This window comes from Manduca sexta, chromosome 27 (assembly GCF_014839805.1).
Source record: "Manduca sexta isolate Smith_Timp_Sample1 chromosome 27, JHU_Msex_v1.0, whole genome shotgun sequence".
Lineage (NCBI taxonomy): Eukaryota > Metazoa > Arthropoda > Insecta > Lepidoptera > Sphingidae > Manduca > Manduca sexta.
In genome coordinates, this window is record NC_051141.1 from 2,803,047 (window position 1) to 2,825,986 (window position 22,940).

At 35.6% G+C, this 22,940-nt stretch overlaps 3 protein-coding genes and 1 long non-coding RNA gene across 9 annotated transcripts in view; 2 read left to right on the forward strand and 2 right to left on the reverse strand.

Moving 5' to 3' along the window:
• The window catches only part of LOC115452930 (SPARC-related modular calcium-binding protein 1), a 33,027-nt gene extending 27,066 nt beyond the window's left edge, over nucleotides 1–5,961 (reverse strand). Inside the window, exons 1-2 of one of the 4 annotated variants that reach the window (XM_037443796.1) lie at nucleotides 5,311–5,961; nucleotides 146–326 (exon numbers count right to left, since the gene is read on the reverse strand). In XM_037443796.1, coding sequence (XP_037299693.1) covers nucleotides 146–326; nucleotides 5,311–5,391 — 262 coding nt within the window. In that variant the 5' untranslated portion in view covers nucleotides 5,392–5,961. The remainder of the gene's footprint in view (nucleotides 1–145; nucleotides 327–5,310) is intronic. The other 3 variants (XM_037443798.1, XM_037443797.1, XM_037443799.1) reach the window with 3 other exon arrangements.
• Nucleotides 5,962–8,101: 2,140 nt separating this feature from the next.
• On the forward strand, nucleotides 8,102–10,387 carry LOC115452932 (BPTI/Kunitz domain-containing protein). Its single transcript, XM_030181554.2, has 4 exons — nucleotides 8,102–8,435; nucleotides 9,046–9,237; nucleotides 9,717–9,804; nucleotides 10,133–10,387. The coding sequence occupies exons 1-4, from the start codon at nucleotides 8,258–8,260 to the stop codon at nucleotides 10,293–10,295; spliced, it is 621 nt and encodes a 206-aa protein (XP_030037414.2). The 5' UTR covers nucleotides 8,102–8,257; the 3' UTR covers nucleotides 10,296–10,387.
• Nucleotides 10,388–10,776: 389 nt separating this feature from the next.
• LOC115452931 lies at nucleotides 10,777–17,589 on the reverse strand. 3 transcript variants are annotated; one of them, XM_037444114.1, is made up of 8 exons: nucleotides 17,519–17,589; nucleotides 15,664–15,919; nucleotides 15,487–15,594; nucleotides 14,495–14,976; nucleotides 12,846–12,948; nucleotides 12,433–12,528; nucleotides 11,265–11,420; nucleotides 10,777–10,946 (listed from the first exon to the last, which is right to left on the reverse strand). In XM_037444114.1, the coding sequence occupies exons 2-8, from the start codon at nucleotides 15,886–15,888 to the stop codon at nucleotides 10,884–10,886; spliced, it is 1,233 nt and encodes a 410-aa protein (XP_037300011.1). In that variant the 5' UTR covers nucleotides 15,889–15,919; nucleotides 17,519–17,589; the 3' UTR covers nucleotides 10,777–10,883. The 3 variants fall into 3 exon arrangements, with proteins under 3 accessions (XP_037300011.1, XP_037300010.1, XP_037300012.1); XM_037444113.1 differs by lacking the exon at nucleotides 17,519–17,589 and adding an exon at nucleotides 16,984–17,069; XM_037444115.1 differs by lacking the exon at nucleotides 17,519–17,589 and adding an exon at nucleotides 16,984–17,030 and having other exon boundaries at nucleotides 15,664–15,736.
• Nucleotides 17,590–20,451: 2,862 nt separating this feature from the next.
• LOC115455388 lies at nucleotides 20,452–22,564 on the forward strand. The gene is made up of 3 exons (XR_005113255.1): nucleotides 20,452–20,493; nucleotides 20,582–20,660; nucleotides 22,137–22,564. It is a non-coding gene; the product is annotated as an uncharacterized LOC115455388 (long non-coding RNA).
• Nucleotides 22,565–22,940: the final 376 nt, after the last annotated feature.

Here is a 22,940-nt window from a genome sequence, read left to right on the forward strand (position 1 = left end):
CGTGTGCTTTTCGTATGTTAAGAAAGCCTGCCTGTGTCACAGCCTCTGATCGAGACCAATACGACAATCTTAACCCAGATTAATCCAAAACTGTATTGTTGGACGAAGATTAATTATAGCAAACTGTACAGCCACAGGTACTTACCGCCGCACGGCCCCTTCTTTGCGACGGTTATGGGCTCCCCAGCGCATTGGACCTTCATGAGGTGGCAGCGCGAGGAGTAGGTCCTACCATCGGTGCCGCATACCGGCCTCCGACCGTTCGCAGGATTCGCCTCGCACGAGGTCACGCGGGCCGCACATGTGTCACTACTTTGTGTACTAGTCTGCGAAACAAAAAACAAATTAGACAAACGTGATAGATAGTGCAATAATTTACTGGTCGTAGGATCATATCTCCTTTACCGGCCCGGATAGCACACATCGTACACAAGGAGATAAAACTCGCCATAGTGCCCCAAGGGAGTGGGTTGCGTTCCAGGATCAATCTGTTTATATCCGGCTCCAACAGGCCGGCATAATTGTGTCGACTAAGGAGCAACCATATCCCGTCTACTATTGCATCCCACTCCATCTACCATCCGCAGTAGGGTCACATTACCTTATTTGACTTATTAAAAAGACATATCTAGTCAGCGTGAAATCCATGTGATAATTATAGAGATTGGTATTAGTATATTACTATATAAACCTCGCTTTTGTCACTTACGCGGTATATATGTACGTATGTGCGTATACTTATAACTCGGTATTGTACTAAGCCATGCCCTGTTCTTTCTTGGTATTCACAATTAATCCATATTAAATTTCATGAAAATTAGTTTAATGGTTTGGTTGTGAATGTATTATACATAACTGGAGTCCGCTAGTTAAAATAGCGTTATCTACAATAACCAAAATGGAGCAAAACAAAAATTTCAAACAATTGTTCTTGATAATTCAACAATATTCTATTTATAATCTATACTATTATATAAAGCTGAAGAGTTTGTTTGTTTGTTTGTTTGTTTGTTTGTTTGTTTGTTTGAACGCGCTAATCTCAGGAACTACCGGTCCAAACTGAAAAATTCTTTTTACGTTGGATAGACCTTTGTTCGTGGAGTGCTATAGGCTATATATCATCACGCTATACCCAATAGGAGCGGGGCAGTAATGGCTAATCTCAAGAACTACCGGTCCAAACTGAAAAATTCTTTTTACGTTGGATAGCCCTTTGTTCGTGGAGTGCTATAGGCTATATATCATCACGCTATACCCAATAGGAGCGGGGCAGTAATGGCTAATCTCAGGAACTACCGGTCCAAACTGAAAAATTCTTTTTGCGTTGGATAGCACTTTGTTCGTGGAGTGCTATAGGCTATATATCATCACGCTATATTCAATGGGAGCGGAGCAGTAATATCTAATCTCAGAAACTACCGATTCGAACTGAAAAAATATTTTTGTGTTGAATAGTCCTTTGTTTGTGGAGTGCTCAAAGTTATATATCATCTCGCTATGACCAATAGGAGCGGAGCAGTAATGAAATATGTTGCAAAAACAGGGAAAATTATGAGTTTTGAGACCTTCCGTTGAATGCGCTTCGTAAACGGTTAAAGTTATGCAACAATGATGTATGACGGGAATGTTTCACTTAAAAAGTTCTAAAAAATATATTATAAAACAAAGTCCCCCGCTGCATCTGTCTGCCTGAACGTGTTAAACTCAAAAACTACCCAACGTATTAAGATGAAATTTGGTATGGAGACAGTTTGAGACCCTGGGAAGAACATAGGCTCCCGGGAAACTACTACTTTTATAACGGAAAACTTTAGCCTGAAAAACTTTATAACGCGGGCGGAGCCGCGGGCAAAAGCTAGTGTTAAAATAAATGCCTGAGATATCAGTGATAACTTATAGTTATCAAGGATCATTTTTAATATTTCAACAATTTTTTGGATGTATACTTTGTAAATAACTCCATTTTAGCTTGTAGACGGCAGATAATTATGATTGCATTTATATTGTAACTATGGGTATTCGTCACAAGTTTTTATATTACTGGTAGCGATCCAATGTGCCTCAGAGTCTTTGTATAGAAAGTTTTAAACGGTAGTGATTGAAATTGACCGTCCTTATTGTATAATGGGCCGTATTAGCGAGCTATCTCTGGACTGTGGTTACTTGGATTAACTGAGGCGAACTGTACTGTTTCAAAGGCTTCTCTCTCACGAGAAAAACAGCAACTATAAGCGGGCTTATCGGGTTTACATTAGCTATGAGTTAATTTGCGACCTAATGTGATATATTGACAGAAATTATAGTTTCTATAACTATATATACTGTCATAATTGTTTTTCTAATTAATATAGAATTGACCTCGATATCAGTGAATTATTAGAGCTTTTCTGGTGGATTTTTAACCAAATGTGAGATGTTTATTATCACTGGGGCACAATTTATATTTGTTCCCCTTCCTACTAACTACCGTAATAAATAACTACGAAACAGAAACATATAGCTCGATCTGAAAATTAAAACTCTTACTAAGTTACTTATGAAATCATAATTTAATAGCGATTGTCGATTCAAATCAAAACAAATAGCCGGTCCATAGTCTATACTATACTGTTTAGATATATTTTTTAATGCCAAGCGCACTCGCACATGCGTCACCATATATCTGACTTTATTTATTGGTACGAATAGGTAATTAAAGCTTATATTACGGTGTACTTGCATAAAGTACAGTAAATGCGCTGCTTTGGACGCGTAAATGTATCTCGTGTTAAAAAATAAAAAAATAACTTTATATTGGTAATATAATTTTCAATTGACTGCTTCGGTGGCGTAGTTGTACTCCATTGTGGTACGGCAGCGCTCTGAGGTCCTGGGTTCGAATCCCGGGTCGGGCAAGTAATATTTAGGTTTTTCGGCTAAGTATCAGTCCGGAGTGTGGAATTTGTGCCTGATAAGGCGATAAGCTCGCCCGCTATCTCATCATAGGACGGAACACACTTGGCGAAAAGTGGGTGTCCTGGTTGCGCCTCTGCATACCCCTCCGGGGATACATGCGTGATGTGTTTTTGTTTTGTTTATATAATTTTCAAAATGAGAGCAATAGTTTCAAACTCTTAAGTCAGTTTAAATAATAGGCGTTGCTTGCGACTTCGCTCGCGTGCAAGATGTTTTTGTACAATTCGGCAATTAAGAAAAAGTAGCCTTAAGTAGGTATTGTATTAATCAATTATTTATCGGTATGCAAAATTCCATCCAATATTTGAGATTTTAAAGAAGTGTACGAACGTGCATCGCTTGGCTGATGGTGAGCGCAACAAGACATAACTTAGAGTGACATAATGCCCAAAAAAATGTACCAATCTGTAATTTACATGTTTGGATGTTTGCTTGCTTGCTATAAAACCCAAGCTTCTTTTTCATCCAAGGAATGTACAATGGGCTTGGGCGTAACTAGTCATTTTACAGTGTTAAGACTAAATATGGTTGGTTAATAAATGTATAGTAGTCGCAGGCTGACTCAAATTTATTTGCGTGGATACTTAGAGCAGTGGTAATTCTGGAGAGGGTACGGACCACCAGAACCCCCTTTGTATTATACCTATGACAATGGGGTCTACCTATATTTCTTGCAAAAATAATCGCTAGCAAATGTAGTAAAAACATAAAAATTTGTTTTATCTACGTAAAAGCATGACATTCTTGTAATTGTACAATAGTAGAGTACAATCATAAGTATTTTCCTTATAAGCGTGTTCACTGTATTCCACGCACGTTGATAAACGCGAGAGTGTTATTCCACGCGATTTTCGCTTGCCAATATGTAATAGTAAATTAAGACTATTTTTGAATGATTTAATCCTTTTGTTACTTAGCCGAATGAATTTAGTTAAAACTTAGAAATGTGTATATTCTTTTTAATGAATCTGTTACAATAACTTTATAAATAATGCGTGTAAAAAATAGAGATTACATCTTCTTGATAATGTATTTTGGCGACATCAGCACACGTTAGTGTTTTCGGAAGTGCCAAAACCTATTTAACACTCCCAGTCCGGTTATATCATTTTTGATGTTAATTTATTTGATTTTCAATCGACAAACGTAATACATAATTTAATATACATAAAAAATACGTGGGAAAACACTTAAGAGCAATGTTACTTGGCAGATATTTTTGACATATTTTAGGAATCTCGTTTTATGTTATTTACATATTCAGCAAAGCTAAAAACGAAAAAAAATATTTTTAAACTATTTTGTAGATACTTGGAATCCACGGGCACAAAATAAAAAAATCCTGTTATAATAAAACTTATTATAATAAAAATGTATGGAGTATAGTTTAACTAATCATATTTTGTACCAGTGCAACTATCGTGCATCGTAAAGAAGCCTCTTATGGTTCCATACTCTTAATATTTTTTTCTATTTCGTAATTAGTTGCGTAATTTCTGATTCAATTATTGTTTATTACATGTCTTGTCATAAAATTTGTGTTTCACTTAAGTAATTGTTTGTCAATTTTTTCCGTTACTTATGTTTTCGCGTTATAAATTAAAAGTAAATCCTTACCTATAAAAGCAGAATATAATTATGCAAACAGCTGTTTTTTTGTCAATATGCATAACCGTATCGATCATTATTGGCAAAGCTATGAATACAAATGTTTATATCTTAATAAAGTAACCTCTTTATAGTAGATGCCAACTTGCGAATTTTAATTATAACAAAATATATAAATTGCTGATTTCGTTTAGAAATCAACTTGAAATCCGCGCAGTTTTTACATTCTTAAACCGACAGTGGTACATGATTAAAAATTAACATGGTTTTATATATTTAACAATTCTTGAATTAAGATGCCATTCATTTGTTTAGGTTTAAAGTTTTTTTAATTCGATTTCACGCAAAGCGTCCAAAAAAATACTTACCTAAGTGCTGTAAACGCTGTGCATTGTTAAAAGGTTGTGTAGTACCTAATCCCGTTCCAAAATTTCGATTGTATATCTTATGAATGTGTATGCAAGTAAAAAATAAACAATAAAAAGTATAAGTAAACCTAGTCCATAAAGACAAGTTACAAATTTTAAAAAAATCAAATGTAACGTTTTTTAAGTTCAATATGATTCAAGAGCCTTAATAAAACATAGTTAAGGGCAATAAAGTCTAAACGGCTCGTAGTCGGTTGAAGTAATACAAAATTAATAAAATAAATATATAAGAACGAGCGCAGGCGCACAACTTAAACGGCTTTATTACGACTTGCGTTAAGCATGCACTTAAAGCGGTCTAATTAAAAAGAATATTTACCTTCAAATCAGGTGCAGCGCCCACAGCCAAATAAATAACGTTGAAAAAAAATAAATGAAACACTATATAATTGATATTCATAATGCCAGTTGATACAGCAATTTTTAAATAAAAACAATTAATAGATACTATTATTATTTATTTATAACACTCGTCTACACAAAAAAACAAAACTGCTATCAACGGAACGAAGAATGAATAACTTTTTACTGTCATATTGGCATAATACTTTTTTATGGAACGGGCTTTGTTACAATAAGCGGTGAATGTTACAAGAGGGACGTCGCAGGGACGTTCGCCGAGACAGAGAGCGAAGAACAGAATAAATAAAATAAGGATAAAATCCCGGTGCGCCGCCACCGCCGCGCCGCTGCGCCGCGCCGCACCGCCACCGCGATCGTGTTGCCACGAGCAAAAAGCGCAGACGCGACCGGAGCACGCGCACGCCCGCACACCGGTTGCACTCGCCACTCGCTGCTCGCCGCTCGCCACTCGCCCACACTCGCCTCCAATCGCCGAGTCACATATCACACATGTGCATCCCACTTCGCCCACCAGTTAACCAAATTAGCTAAAATTTTTATGTTCGCTAGCTTCTTGCATTACCGAGCAGGAGTGGTATTAAACTGCACTTTAACATGGTATTTCTGATTAAGATCTAGAAAGAAGTTTTTGACATTGTCATACTATATTGATAAAAGTTTGAATAACAGTAACATAGTTAGTAATTGTTAATAAATGGCAGAAACATTCAAGTTTTTAGAATATCTTTTCGTTAGATGGTAGATCTGCACGCTTAGCAATTTAGCATTAAACGCCAAGGGTGAACAAAGCTTGACAAGCATTTGCAATTTCCTTACTTGAATTGACAGTGACCTAAGGTAGTGTTGCCAATAGGGTATTGTACTCTTTTTTGAAAAGTGTCTCAAATTAATCTCAAGGTGATAAAATACCACTAGAAATTTTATAAAAAAAATATTCAATCAACAATTACATTTCAATATTATATTTTAAATTTTCCCGCGTAAATAAACGAAAATGCTAGAGATCACGTTGCTGGCGTATCAACGCTGTGCATAGAGAAAGAGGAAATTATTACAATTAATATGAGCTACTATCCTTATCATTGGTGTGTTGTTCCTGAATGTAAGAATACTACTGTAAAAACGCCGAAAAAAAATATGGATTTAAGTGCCAACTGATATAACTATGAGGATAAGTTGGTTACAATTGCGAGAAGAGTTCCAAATTTAATATCCGAAAAAATTACTATTTCGATAAACGAGAAATAGTGAACGCGTATTGACACTTCAAGTAGTTTACTGGCTAGTTTCGCATATTTGTAAAACAGATAAAAAAGTCAAATCTTTGAATGAATTTGAAAATAAATTTTATAATTTTATGAGCTGAAACTACTAATTTCCGATTGCTTTTTGATTAAACTGTCTTATTATGTATTTTTTATTTTTTTCTCACATACACTAAAATACCCTTTTTAGCGGAACTACTGTAAAATCTGGAGGTACAAACATTATTTAGTCGCGTCATAAATTTAAGTCTTAACCAGTTATTGTTTGGTAAACATTATTCTATTAAAATAAATTCATAAAACCCGTAACTTATTCCTTTGTAATTAAATATAACAAACAATAATATATTAGGTTCATGATTGTCTACAGGTTCTAAATATAATATTTTTTGTAGTTTTGAGTAGTAATACTTTACAACTCCATACAGCAGCGCGGCGGTCCCAACCGCAGGTAAGCTGAGGTAAGCGTTCGTATAAAGGAACAGCGGGCTGCTCAGATACGGCTTGAAGTTAAGCGCGCCATCAATCCTTTATCGCTATTCAAAACGGCCATTACTGGGCCACCGTACTGTAATTTGATTTTAGACATTACAAATGTAAACTTACTATAAACACCCAGGCAGGTTGGTCAACCGTTGTGCGATGGTTTAAAATATTTTACAAGCAAACATTTTCAGTAGACTTTAATTATTTTTTAAACTAAAAAGTTAGTTATGGAATTAAAAGGTATAATTTACACAGCTATAATTTTTTTTATTTTAATTACAAAAAAACCATTATATAAATATTTTTTCTAAAGTGAAATTATAATAGGTCTTGTACACTTTTGCCTCATATTGCAAGCTGGGGGAGAGTGTGTAAACTGTACATACCGATTTGTCACTTTCACTTCGATATAGAATGATGCATAATATATAACTCATCTAGAAAAGACGTGCAAAAAATTCTGGTACTTTCAGAGCTACTATTACAATAAAGGAGAATAAATAGTATGTTTAAATGCACTTATGTATAAATCATTATCGCTGTCTTTTTTAAGCACACTAATATGATTCTATAAACATGTGCATAATTGGAGAAAAAGATCATAATGTAAAATTAAAGTTCTGTGGTCTGTCATCTATATTATTGTCGCTGTACACATTCGCCGAGATACGTGAAGGAGGATATTGATCGCGAACACTTTAGCCAGGTTGCGTTTTGTCGTCGAGTGTGTTAACGTATCGACTGTTTCATAGCTGATAGTTGTACGCATGGCAAAATATAAAAAAAGAAGCTTATTTCTAATCTAATATTTACGACAATTGATAGTGGCAATAAAATTACCTGATAATTTACCATACGATTTTGATAAAAGTCACTCAAATAATTCATAACGTTTATTATAATTATACTTAATACGGTAGTAGAGTTATGATAGAATCTTAGTGGTCTATAATATGATTGGGCCAACTCGTCACGGTCAGTAATACAGCTTCACATAAAAAAGACGTCAAGCTTGTAGTGTTTAGTATTCTTTAGCACATAAATATAACTTCCAAGTTCCAATGAAAAATGAGAAAATATATAATTTACGACACAGAAATCTAACTCACAGATTTTATGTTCAATAAACAAAAGTAAATTTATATTGCAATCATGTTACCATTTCCACAGTTTGTTTCAAAAAATTGGTTGAATATTACTTTGTTGTTTGTTCTGCTCGTTGCGGCTACTACCAAAGTTGCTAGAAGAAGAACTCATCACCACTACCATGGCCGAACTAAGAATCCGTACACCAAAACAATCTGTATGCAGTTAGACAACACCCTTAGAGGTAAGTAAAATTAAGTTATAATGTAAATGAACATGACTTAAAATAATTTTCTTGACTGATTCGGTCAAGAAAATTATTTTAAATCATGCTATTGCGTGAAATATCATATTACATACTTTTACCATTAACTTGTTATAAAAGATATATAATTTCTATATACGAGTATACAATTTTGTCGGAATTTATTTTCGAAATAATATTTACACCCTTTGCGCCTGAACATAAACTAATGGCAACTATTGATAGCAGCATGATTGGAGACTTTGACTTAAGTATGCAGTACGACGTGGCGCTTTAATGCATAAGATAAAGTTTCTTATTACATTTATTTCAAAAGTAATGCTTCGGATCCCTGCTCAAGAAAACCTACTACAGCATTCTGCAGTTAATATTGACACATTTGGAAAGAAACAATGTGTCAGCTTCGTAGAGCATCGCCTCTGTCAGTCACATCTTTGTTGCTGACTTATGTTAGGACCTACCAAGGGAAAGAACATTAGTAAATCAGCTATATACATTGATCAGCTATTGAGATGTATATTTGCTACGCGAGTATAATAAATAATATACATAATTCTACTATCTTTTCCTAACGGCACATAATCACCAGCTCGCCACAAGACGTGTTTCCTCAGACCAGATACAGGGCCTTGTCGTGCCGACATAATCCAGTGGTATTTCGACGTGAAGCAGCGCAAATGTTATCGGTTCTTCTGGGGAGGCTGCCAAGGGAATGGTAACAGATTTGAAACTGAGAAAGAGTGTTTTACTTACTGTCACTTGAACACCTCCGCACCTCCCGGTAAGCATATTAGTAACGTCATAAATCACGTAAGTATGCTTTGAAGAAATGTTAATATTTGCTCGGTCAAGCCTCATCTTTGTAATGAGCCACTGCCACTGCTTTTTATCGAACCCGTAATAAATGTTTGTTAAAGAATTAAAAACCAACCTAAAAACCTCATTTTTTAAATCCAAGTGTATTTACTACTAGATATAGACTGGCAACACTGATACTAAAGATAAATAACTACATCACGGTCTACCACTTTGGAACACAATTTGAATTTTACATTTGAACTATTGTAAAATATTAAATTTGGTATGTTTGTTCTTGAGTGACTATGAGTAACCTGTTTCATCGTTTCAACCATTGGTTTCAACAGTATGCAATATTTTAATGCTAAGAGATAGAAATATCAAATCTTATTGTTAATATATTCTTAGTACTTTCAGAAATTTTGCCCCGTATATTTAATTTATTTATTTTGTCTGTTTTAGCCTCGATTCCATTTTTCTGTTCTCTCGCGTTTGATTATGGAACGTGTTTCGGCCATTACAACCGTTGGGCTTGGGATAAATTTGCTAAGTGAGTTTCGAAAGGCGACTTTTTGACATTTTTTTTTTATCCTACAGAGGAAGAATGATTTTGGCATTTTACCGATAAACGTTAAACATTTTAAATAAACACATTTATGTGCGTACAAACAAATTAAAGACAGCATCTATTATTAACTAAATTGATACTGGTGTCAGTTCCGCTGCATTTACATATTTTGATGGTTGACAAAATTTAATAAAATTATCACTGTTTTTCGCCTTTAAGGCTTGACAATAGGTATTAATTATCTATAATAATAACAAAATGATTAGTAGATTAAAAAATATAATGATTAGTTGCCTTTCTTGTATTACAGAACATGCAAACGACGACTATATTCAGGGTGTGGAGGCAACCAAAATAACTTTGAATCGAGAGCAGAGTGTCTGTCGACATGTCTCACTCCACCCAACAATACCATGAACAGATTCCGCCAGTACACGACCTGCGTGCCCTTCCACATGGATGAACTACAATGAGAGTGGAATCCCAGAAATTTTCTTACAGTTTTCAAACTCAGTAAGAAATTTCTAATTACCCTAAAATTCGAGGATATATATTTTTTATTTCATTTGTTGTTATTTTATCATTCTGGAGATTAATTTTAGGAATGCGTTATAGAGAGTGTATAAAAACAATGATCCTTCTTCATAAAATTATAAAATGTATTGCGCATGTGCACTAGTAATAAATGCTATGTCAGAAGGCTTTAGCGAAAGGCGATTCTATACACTTTTATCTCCTGATTTCAAATCACATCTAGTATCTACTCCGAAAGCTATTTAATTAACTCACGTAGTAAAAGTTTGCGGCCATTGATGACAATACGTGAATCCACGATAACGACGTCCAAATACCTAGGAATTTTTTTTTTTCCAGCAGTTTTTGCGTTTATTTCGACATTCATTTAACGCATTTTTAAAAAAAAAAAAGAACTTAGAATACATTAAAACACGTACGCAAAGTTTCAAAACTGTATTTAATATGTTTGTGATACAGTAATGTTGTGCATATTAGGATCTGTAATGTGCGTAGTGCGGAATTTTAAGTATTTTCGTGCATGCAGTTTAGCTCTCATCTTTGGCGATTGTTTGAAGCATCAAAAAGTAGGTCATGGTTGTCTTCAAAATCTGCGAAAACAATGTAAGTATGAAGAATTTATTCATAATTATTGTTATACAGTTCAAACACACCACCATATCAGTAAAATGATTGCCAAATGTAGAGTAGGTACGAAGCCTTTATTATAGACAGACAATATTTTTGCTATGGATATAATACAATCGGGACGACTAGTCCTGCCTCTCTTTAATCCTTTGTGGAAACTGAACATTGAGAAGGCCTTCTATGTTAATCGTGAATTATAGTTTAATAGGATTCTTAAAGTTGAATTTAATTTCGAAAAAAGATTTTTATGATGCGATTCAACATTTGACAATCCTTAATACCTTTGCCATAGTCTGTACTCCAATGCTAAGCATGTTCAAAGCTTTTAAATTCATCGACTTCTGTGATTGACGTAGAAAAGTGAATACTATTTTCTTGTTTCCTTGGTCCATAGCCTCCCACGGCAAACAATACACGGAGTCCGTAAGGCCCTCGTTCTAGAATACGTCACTTTATCATTAATATCATGAACTGACGTAAAATTGTTATTATAATTAAGAATGTGTAATGGGTACAAAGTATATATGTGACATAATATCACAAACTCTACTCGGCACTAATACACATCCAGCTATAGAAAAAGAATTGGTATGTGTGTGACAAAAGGACACTGAGTGAGTACTGAGTGATAAACAAGACGCTCTATGAAGAGAAAGCTAACAGCATATTACTTTTTAAAGTTTGTACGATATTTTTATCGTCGGGTGTTTTATGTATTTCTTTACTTCAATGTGTAATTTGTTGCACATTGTATACTACCGTCATACGGAAACACCGTTTCTACATAAAAGAAATTGATAGAATCGCTTTTTTTACCCGACTATACTGCCGTGCTAAGCGCAAAAGCGGTATGTCAGTGATACCTTATTTCGAGATAATCGAAGTTTTGCAAAGATAGATTTATAGTTTTGTTTGTAAAACTGAGATAGAGAAACTCTTTAAGTTTTTTTTTAACAAATTAGTGTTATTTTGGTGAGTTCATTAGACGGGTATTTCTTTAAGTTTTCTGATGAAAAAGAAATCAAGAGTTTTTTTAGGATACCGCTTTTAACTTAGCACGGCAATATAGCAAACCAAGAAAATATTATAATGATTTTAACACCTTATGTATGTATCCATCATATGTTCCGCTCTATCGTCGCCCCTACTAATTTTGACAAATGAGGTGTCTGTTGATTCGTATTATTTTTGCGTTCACATGTATTTAACACATTAAAAAATGTAAGTTATATGTTTTATCATTATGATGGCAGTACGATAATTAAATCAGGCTTACCATTGTGTAGTAAGCTACTTTGAACCATCGAAGGCTAATCAAATGATACCCTTGTTTCTCCAATCATATTTAACTCCTTGGTAAAGCAACGTTGTCGCTAATGTAGCTAAACACCGCTACTTGATTGGTGACACATTATGAGTATGATACGGTTGGAGATTTAAAATACTTACCACAGTCCCTATGAGCTCAAATATAAATGACAATTGTATTAATTGTTGAAACACGACCAACGTAAGCGGCCCATAGCATATAATGGCTGCAGCTTCCTGAAAGAATTAAATCTTTTGAAAAATCTATAATTTCACTATATTGAAGAATTCAAAACTTTATAAAAAATATTTTTATGTTATCAATGTATTGCAACTAATTGTAAAGGAGTGCCTAAAATACACCCTGAAGATCGGTCGTAAAATACTAGACCAATTCGTTTCTGTAACTTGCGTCAAAAGGTATGTTGCATCAACGACGATCGATTAACCACACATGAGAGTGAATTACGGCCAAGTACTATCACCTGGCCGACCTACCCTAAGGTAAAAGGAGAAAAAACATGACACAACATGCAATTATCAGTCCATATTACCAGTTGTGCGCATTCCAGCAACAGCAAGCAGCCGCTCAGCTGATGGAAACCGTAATAGATGAACAGTGACAATCCAAAAGTGTTCGACATACGCGTTGAGAAGCTGTGGAAATTATTTACGATTAGTTATTAAATTCGTGCCATATTTCTGGCTAATAGACGCACTGGTCGAATACTAGAGAGTACTGTTTATTCATCTTGTGTTGATTCCGTGGGTAAGATCCAATGCTTTTGGATAGTATTGTTTGATGTTTAATGAAGATACTTCCTACAGAAATCGTTTAGTTTATAATTTAACATTAACTATATGTCTAAGCAGGGGCGGCTTTAGCGGGAGGCGAACCTGGCAACCGCCCAGGGCCTCGCGCCTATGGAGGCCTCGCGCTCGGTGCTTTGGAGGACTTCTTTTACGATTTTAGCAAGCAACCTGTTAAAACCGGGGAATTTTCTTGCGCCGTCCGGGGCAACGCGTTGTATTTTCGATTTCGCCTAGGGCCTCGCGTCCACTAAGGCCGCCACTGTGTATAAGTACTGGTTACCAATTTTGGATTCTTGTTTAATTAAAATTACTAGCTAGACTGCCTCGGTGGCGTAGTTGTATTGCATGTCCGGTACAATAGCGCTCTGAGGTCCTGGCTTCGAATCCCGGGTCGGACAAAGTGATATTTGGGTTTTTCTGCTCAGTATCAGCCCGGATTCTGGAATTTATGCCCGATATGGCGATAGGCTCGCCCCCTATCACATCATGGGACGGAACATATTTGGCGAAAAGTGGGGATAAATGCGTGATGTTATGCATGTATGTTATGTACTAGCTACGCTAGATAAACAGATGAACTAATATACAAAAACAATGTTTAGTTTTAATGAGACATCGACTCCGATATTAGTGACCTGTATACAAGGTAATGTTAATTTTTGTTTTGTTGATGGTGGTTTTTGAGGGCGGTATAATTTTTTGTTAAAAAAAATTATTTGCTTTTTTGTGTTAGTAAGAAATACACTGTCTCGATGGCCCAATTGTGTTGAGCACGTGGTACGACTATGGCGCTGAAATGTTCACCTCTGCACAACCCTGAAAATGGGTTAAGGTGTGATGCCATAATATAGTATACATACATACATACATACAGACGTATTATATATGTAAGAAATAGACTCAACCACACCTAGCCCAAAACATAACTAAAAACGTCCCCAGAAAGCAAAACTCGTTTACTTGGATGACATAATTATTCTACCTATTTAGTTTTAAAACCAAACTACTGCAACAATTTAGAAAAATATAGGACCAATTAGGTGGCAGTGGCGAAGCGTCCATACAACCCGATTCCTACCGGCTTCCCTTTTAGTTTTATTTACGTTTGTCTTAGTTTTTGTTTTCCGTTAAATTGGCCTTAATATGTTAACTAAGGTAATATTTTTTACCTCGGGTTACCTTTTGAAAAATTCCACTCTTCGCCACTGTTAGGAGGTATATTTTTTCAACTAAAAATCAGTCACATCTATATACTATCGGTAAAAATAGATTGTACTCACAGGATTGCTCCTGTCTGGTCATGTTGCAGCAAATGTTCATGCCGAGAATTTGGTGCATGACTTATCCAGTAGATGAACATAAATTAAACAAATCCTGATGATGTACTTACTTGGAAATCAACTGATGATGAGCCACACATTCACCAAGTTTCTTGTGAATAACTTTCAGTTCTTCATCAGAAAATTTTAAACTTTTGTTCGGATCCGCTTCAATAGCTTGTGGATTTAGAAATCCTGGCTTCGGGAAGTTATCGAGGGTCTTTGTAAGGATTTTTAGATGTCCCCAAAGATGGAACACCATGAGAGAAAGGAGGAGGTCATAGATACAAAGACAACACGAGGAAATATAACTCACACAGCAATTAGCAAGAAAAACTACGAAGTAACCTTTGAAATTATTTGTATCATCGAAAGGTAGCAACAAGCTCACGGCCTGTTCGTAGGTCACGTTAGGCGATCTGTTAAAGCTAAAAGCTCCCGACGCATAGTTGTTGTAAAGTGGTATACCATTGAACATACTAGGACCCGTCACCAATAGTGTGCACAGGTATACCGAGAAAGCGTGGGATATTTTGTGTATCTTTAAGTGAAACTGAAATAAGAAATTATTTCGAATTTTATCTTAATCTTACTTATACTATTATAGAATGCTGAAGAGTTTGTTTATTTGTTTGGATGCGCTTAGGAACTACTAGTTCGAATTAAAAAAAAATTGTATTGGACAGCCTATTTATCGACGAAGGCCGTATAGCATCACGCTATATATTATAAAACATTATTGATATGATATTAAAATATATTATAAAACAATGACCCCCGTCGCATCTGTCTGCCTGTATTAAGGCAAATTTTACCTAACGGATTTCGATGAAATTTTGTATGGTGTTAGTTTGAGATCCTGGAAAGGGCATAGGCTTTCTATTCCAGGAAAATATAAAGCGGGTCTTTATCCCAGAAAACATTTTGACGAGGGCGGAGCCGCTAGCGAAAGGTAATATAAGATACAAGCATAATGAATAAAAATATCGAGACAGAGAGATCTTTATCGCGGGCAGCGCAATAATAATACTGATGGAGATGATAATGAATAAAACCTATGTACCTCCTTGTAGTAGCCAGGTTTGTTTCGATAATTGAAAAGGTGGATATTATGCACGAAGTCGGCAGTCGTATCGTCGTAGCATTTGAAGTATGGTAATGTGTGTCGAGCCTAGAAATAGTACAAATTTATGTAGGAAAAGAATTACATTAAACATAATTATTATAAGTGAATACTTACTATTGTTACAATAGTCATGAGTACAGTGATGTACGAATGACCCATGACTAAAAATGTGTAATCGTTAATATACCTGTAAATATAAAACACTTGTCCGAAAAAATACGCATATGCAATGACAACCAAGCCGTTTCTCCAGTAAAAATTTTTCTTGCCGTCTATCCCTTCCACAGCCTCGATAGGCCAACCTGCTAGCGAATTCGTAAAAAACTTTAACATTTGCATATATTGTATATCTTGAGGTTTTGTTATGTGCCTGAAACATAAAGTTTATTTTCGCTACACTTCGTAAAACACTACTTTGAAAATGACTACATAATTAGTTAGGAAATATATGTATTTTTTTATTTGTAAAGGTCGAAGAAACGCAGTTCCCGGGCCGTTTGTAAGAGGTCAGTTGGAAATTCTTTAAGGGAGACCTATGTTCAGCAGTGGATTTCTTGTTATCGATAGTTAGCCATGGATAGATGGGCTCCTTAGAGATAGAACCTTTTCCAACTTTAAGTCAGCAACATATCAGGAATTTCTTTGATCTAAAAGAGTATTGCTGGCATTGATCTCTTAAAACAAAGATGCACTTTTGCCCATTTTATGAAAAAAAATCGATGTGTGAAAGGCTAATTGAATTAAAAAACATTTTTAGCTGCATTTAGTTATATAAATAATAACATCAACAAAGGATATTGGTTCCAAATATATATATATATATATATATATATATATATATATATATATATATATATATACATATAATTTGATATAGCAATAAAAAAATGCTTAATACAAACAGCCTTTCACCCGTTGATATATATGTTGAATGTTTTTAAGCAGACGACATAAGCCCCTTCCAAAAACATTTTTTTACAATACATTTTTCGTCACTCATCCTAATTATATATAAAATAATATCATAATAATATCATCCTAGGAGATATCATACATATATATCAGACATCCTACTGAGAGAGATTAGGCACCAAGCTGGCCTAGTGCGGTTTGGTAGACTACACACACCCTCAAAATTTCTATAGACAACTTTCTCTGATTGCAGGCTTCCTCGCGATGTTTTCGTTCGCTATTAAAGCAAACGAAAATCACAAAGCATACACACCTCATTTTAGTAAAGTCAGAGATGTGCCGCCCTTGGGTTTTGAAACCTGCGGACATTCGACACGGCAGTCCGTTCCACACCCAACTAGGCTACCACCGCTTTTTTAATAAATACATTTTACAAGTTTATACATTCCAATTTTATAACATATTTAAAAATTGTGGGTCAAGTCTACCAAACCTATTTTATTAAAATATATCAGAAATTACGCTATTTCGCTGCCGTCTACAAAAAACTTCATGGTTGCGACTCCTTGTAGAACTCTTCTGTCAACAGTACGATGGAATCACCCGCCTCTATAAAAACTGATATATATTTGTATACATTGCATTTAAATAGTTTTGCATTGCGTAATCATGCCACTTATCGTCTGAATAAATTATTATGTTTGTTATTTTTTCACATAATGAGTTTTAATGTTTAGAGGTCATTAAGGATGTTACGTTTAAATGCAGCAGGTTCACTAATATTTTATTATACATTTTTTCAATAGAATTTTGAGAGATTGCCTTCTTGTGGTAAACATAGGTAAGCTAAAATACTATCATAAGTACAATATTTCAAAACCAAACGTATTAATTTATACAGTGGGGGCCTTAGAGGATGCGAAGAAGGTCGAACCGGGTAACTGCCCGGGACTTGCGCTAAGCATAGACCTTATGATTAAGGCCCAGTGCCCGACAAAACGGTGAGCTTATCGTATTTTACGAAGCAATTTTTTATATTTCGTGAATATATACTTACTTTGGCCGTTTCAAATTTTTATAATGGATATTATTTCCTTAAAATCATAATGACAATGACACAAAAAAATTCGATTCCATGGCCCTCTGGCCAAAGTACACCTTATTTTAATTTTGCAACCCACGCTATTATATTTCAATAAGACCTTAAATTTAATGTTTAAATTATTCGTATTTTTTTTATACGGACAATGAAAGGTAACTCCATTGCACCTGATGGTAAGTGGATTGGGATCCAATAGGATGTGGAGTGACGAAGGTTGTAACCCATCGGCCGTCGACACAATTATGGCGGCTTGTTGGAATCGAATACATAAGCCGATCCCGGGACGCGATACACTTACGTGAGCCACTATGTCGGGTTTTACTTGTGTACGGTGGTCACTATCCGGGTGGATATAAAATATATCTTACAACCAGCAAAGTATCTTACCTCCGAAATCATTGAAATCGGCAAGCTTCTTTTGGCGCCGGCTTTACCGTCACTAACTATGTATATTAAAAAAAATGCACCGAAGTAACAAATAATTCATGAGTAATTAAGTTATTATATACCAGTGGCGAAAGGTGAAATTTTCCGAAAGGGAGCCCCACACAACATATAGGTATTAATATGCATAAATGAAGTCTGCGAATCGTTCTAATGATAAATAGATTCTACACAAATTTTACAACCAATGCCCCCAGAAGCATTTCCGGATAAATACGACCTGGCGACCTTAAAAAAAACAGCGTATTCCTACCTAGAAGGCCGGCAACGCAACTCTATGCCCCCTGGCATTGCAGATGTCGTGGGCGACGGTGATCACTTACCGTATGCTCGTTTGCCCCCTATAACATAAAAAAACATAAAGGGAACTAGGTAGGAATAGGGTTATATGGATCGTTCGCTACAATACATACGCCACCCGCTGATTTCAAACCCATTTAAAGGATCTAGTCACGCAGACATAATATATACATACTGTTGCTTTTTTATATGCCAGTATAGACGGACGAGCTAGCGGCCCGCCTGATGGTAAGCGGCCACCACTCACGGACTCGGCGACGCCGGGGACACAGACAAGCCGCTGCCTATCGTAGGGACAATTCTCTTTTTAAGCCTCGTTTGAAGAAGGACAAGTCATATCGCTCAGAGAACACGACATTCTTAAAAATATTGTCTAATTTCGAACTACTCTCCTAAGAAAAATATTCATAAGCTAGCATTTGAAGTTCATACTTTCTTGTGTCGTTGGAATATAATCTGTTTAATAACAAATAACTATAATGAAAGAACACCAGCTGACATTCACTTGAAGGTAAAACACTCGAATTACGTTATTTATCTCAACCTATTATTACGTTATTAGTAATACAATAAATGCGCAGTTGACTTGTCGCAAATATAATAAAACTATTATTTTGCTTTAATATTCTTTTATATTATCCTAAATCATTTTAAAATGACCACCATAATTCTTATTTGCTGGATTTATCTATGTATAATAAAAGGTGTCGAATTGGTTAACAAATATTTTTTTAGACATAATATAATGCCTCTGGCATTAAGATCGCCTATACACTTTCCTGTTTATAAAGGGTCTAAATAAAACTGTACAGACCTTGGCGTGTTTTGCTGTACAGTAAAGTATCACATTTGCATTAAATTCGTGTTAAATATGTGTGTTAATATACATATTTATACAGCATTCGTGGGTTGATACATTTTGGCATAACTGGTTCCAATTTTCAGCTGACGGACGCCGCGTTCCGGTTCGAAGGCCATTGCAGTACGAGTAATTATCGGGCATTATGTAGCTTGACACTTAATAACCCAGGGAAATAGGCAGCTCAGAGCCATGCGCAGGGATGTAATGGAAATTTCTGGATGTTGTAGCTATTGTTTTTGCCTCCCGCATACGAATGGCGCTTACTAACGAACGAGCAAAACCTTTCCAAAAATGTATATCAATAGTATATAAAATATTAAACATTACCGCATCTAGATATTAGATGTACCATCAGGTGTTTTGATTAGTCAAATATCAACAAATATACGTAAATATTTTGATTCGCAAATACGTCTGTTGCTCGAGATTATAATTTGTACCTTATTTTGTGATATGCTCATCCTATAACGAGGCGAGAAAAGGATCGGGTACTGTGGGTATAGCTTTAAAGAGTCTAGCTTCAACCTTACTGATAAAATACTGAATTGTCATATATAATATAAGTAAATTTTTAATAGGAATCTACACATTGATATAGTACTACGTACTAGATTTGGCGTTCCGAATATTTTCCGTGTTCAACTGAATTGAACTGCAATCCATTCAAACTGACTTTAGTATGGTGTCAATATCGACAGCTTTTGGTTGTGTACGGAGTGGCGCTCATGATATAAGAACTCTAGTCTAAGTGTAAACCTGGATTTGAGTAAAAAATATTAGTCAAATAAATAAAATAATTTGTTGTTCAATTGAATAAATAGGTTATAACAGTGACGTCTTGGTTCCCATTTTAGTTCAGATTTTGAACAAATAGTTTATATGGACCTCAGAAGGATGTTCGTGTTTATAGAATATACGTCAATGAATCTACATCTCTTTATATTTTAAATAGAAAACTACAAGTGAGCATACACGACCACAGACAATGCAACCGTCTGAGTGCGATCTAAATAAATTACATTAGAATGAAAGTTGCGTTCATATTTCTTCCATTACTCTTAGCCTCCCGATTGTAAGGGCGTGCGTTCACGAGTGGAAGGCAATAAGGGACGTAGTACATAGACAGTGGTGACCTTAACCGACGCGAGATCGGCGAAAGCCAAAACGGTTCCCCGATTTCGTCGGTAAGATCATAAAAAAGTCCTCCAAGGCATTGCGCGAGGCCACGGGCGGTTGCCTGGTTCGTCTCCCTCTAAAGCCGCCTCTGTATATAAGTATATGTCCATACAACCCACGTATATAACACCATCAGCTGATAAAACATGTAACCGTTAAATTCATATTTTACAACTTTTTTTATAGCCAATATACTTTATATAAAATGGATTTTTATTTATACATTTCTGTTTTAGGCAAAGAAACATGAAACCATTTGCACTGTTGTTGTGTGTTTTTTCCTTCATTCTCTTCATTATAAGTTTCACCACCGCCGTAAGTATTTATTTCAACATGTACCTTAAAATGTTTATATATAATGTCATTTGATTTGTTGATGTGCAGGCGCCTTGCCGAAAACCAACATATCCTGTACATCGAAAAATAAAAACGGTAGCACCAGTACAAGATAAAGTTTTACATGCTTTAGACGACTTCCATCGGAACCTTAAAGACATAATATTTAAGACTAAATTGCGCTTAATTACTACTTATAACAATGCGGTGTTATATAGGAAATAATAAATTTACTGAAAACAATAATTGTTACAATATTTAATAGTAATTACAATGTTTAAAAGCACAGGCTAGTAATTGATGCCAACATCATGCTATATATTTAAAGAAGCACATTCATCTTTATTTATATATTTCTTTATGCATACATGGCAAAGTGACCCCACTGTACCTCAGTGTAAGTGGAGTTTGGTACAATAGAATGTCAACTGACTAGAGATGATTACACCTCTGTAGTCGACACAATTATGCCGGCCTGTAGGTACCGGATATACACCGGCGGCTGATCTCGTTAATGACACAGTTACGTGGGCCACAATGGGTTTTTTCAATACCATGTGTAAGGTGGTCGCTATTCGGGCGGATATAAAATATATCCTACCAACAGCGTAATTTACAAATTACATGTAATTTCCGTTAATGTACTGACATTATTATTATTATGTACTGACAGTAATTTTACACCCAAACAATGGCCCTCATCCAAGCGCGAAAAATTTCGACCTCGCACAACTTAAAACATAGCAGGTAACTTAACTATTTGTCTTTTCTTTTTTAATTGCTTTGAATAACGAGATGAGCTTGCCGTTCATCTGATGGTAAGCGATGCAACAGCCAATAGACAGTAGAAACATCATCCAACAGTGACTACACACTACTGCTTGGCGGCAGAAGTAGACATTGCGGTGGTACCTACCCAGGCGGACGAGAGTCCGAGTTAAAGTTAACTGGTATACAGTAAATATTTCGAGAATTTTAAAGTTTATTTATACAATTTTATCACGAGATGGGAAAGTCTCGGCCCTCGTAGGTACATGACAATACATATCCCGCGTATATCCGGCATAATTGTGTTGCCTGGTGATTTGAGGAATAACCATCTCCCATGAGTCAACGTTCTGCCTGAGCCCGTAGCCAAGATGGCTTACAATCGTTAATGCTAAAGTAATGCAAGAGAATGACACGCTAGCGATAGGCTTATCGTTAGGATATGTTGCTGGCCTTAATTTTTTCTGTTTCTATTAGCATTAAAGATTGTGAAAAGGCATCCAGACTCCGCTCCCCGGACCCGGACTCCACTTACATAATACTTATAAAAAGACGAACATGAGCACAGCCTATAAATAATGTTCACACCTCTCAGACCTTAAGATACTACCAACACTGCACCTGTCATGTCGAGGTATGAGGTTTAACATAATACGCAGTATCGTCCCATTAGGATATTTTTTACAGTGCGTGGGGTGCGCTGCCCATGGTCCTAAAGATGATTCAGAAAACATTATGAAAGTCCATATGCCGCGAAGAAAATACATGTACCGCATAGCAAACAGCACTTCTCCCTATTAACATCAAGCAAAGAGCGTATACTATAAAGAAAACTTTAAAGACAACACCAATAACAAAATATTTATCTGCCAGGCAAAGAAAACAGGACCTGTATCAATCAAATTGCTTTCGACAACAATGTCGCCGAAAATACAGAATATTTTAGCGCAAATGGAGACGAGTAAACTATTAAAAGACAAAAAGAACTACAGGATGTTATTGCGGCAAATGAGAGATATCTTCCATATTCCTTCATCGACTGTATGTGACAGATGCAAGCAAATATAATCATCATTTTTTGGATTAATATAAATAAAATGTGTCTATTATTCGTACCTACGTTTCTTTTAATTAGTGTGATGTATAGTGTAATCAATATGCAGTTCTAGAAATGTAATGAGAGACGACCGATCCATTCTTTTAATCCTTATAACAATAATACCAGCCCTGTATTATATACTGCCCACTGTTGAGCACGGGCCTCCTCTACAATGAGAGGGTTTAAGCCGCAACCTGTCACGCAGGTCCAATACGACTTGAAAGGCTTGAAAGACATACCTTTGAAATTATGGAGAATTGAGAGATATGTAGGTTTCCTCATGATGCTTTCCTTCACCACGAATGTAAACTATAATTCATAAACAATACACAATTAACATGGTTAGATTAGAGGTATGTGCCTTGGGTTTAGAAGATTCGTCTTAGCAATGC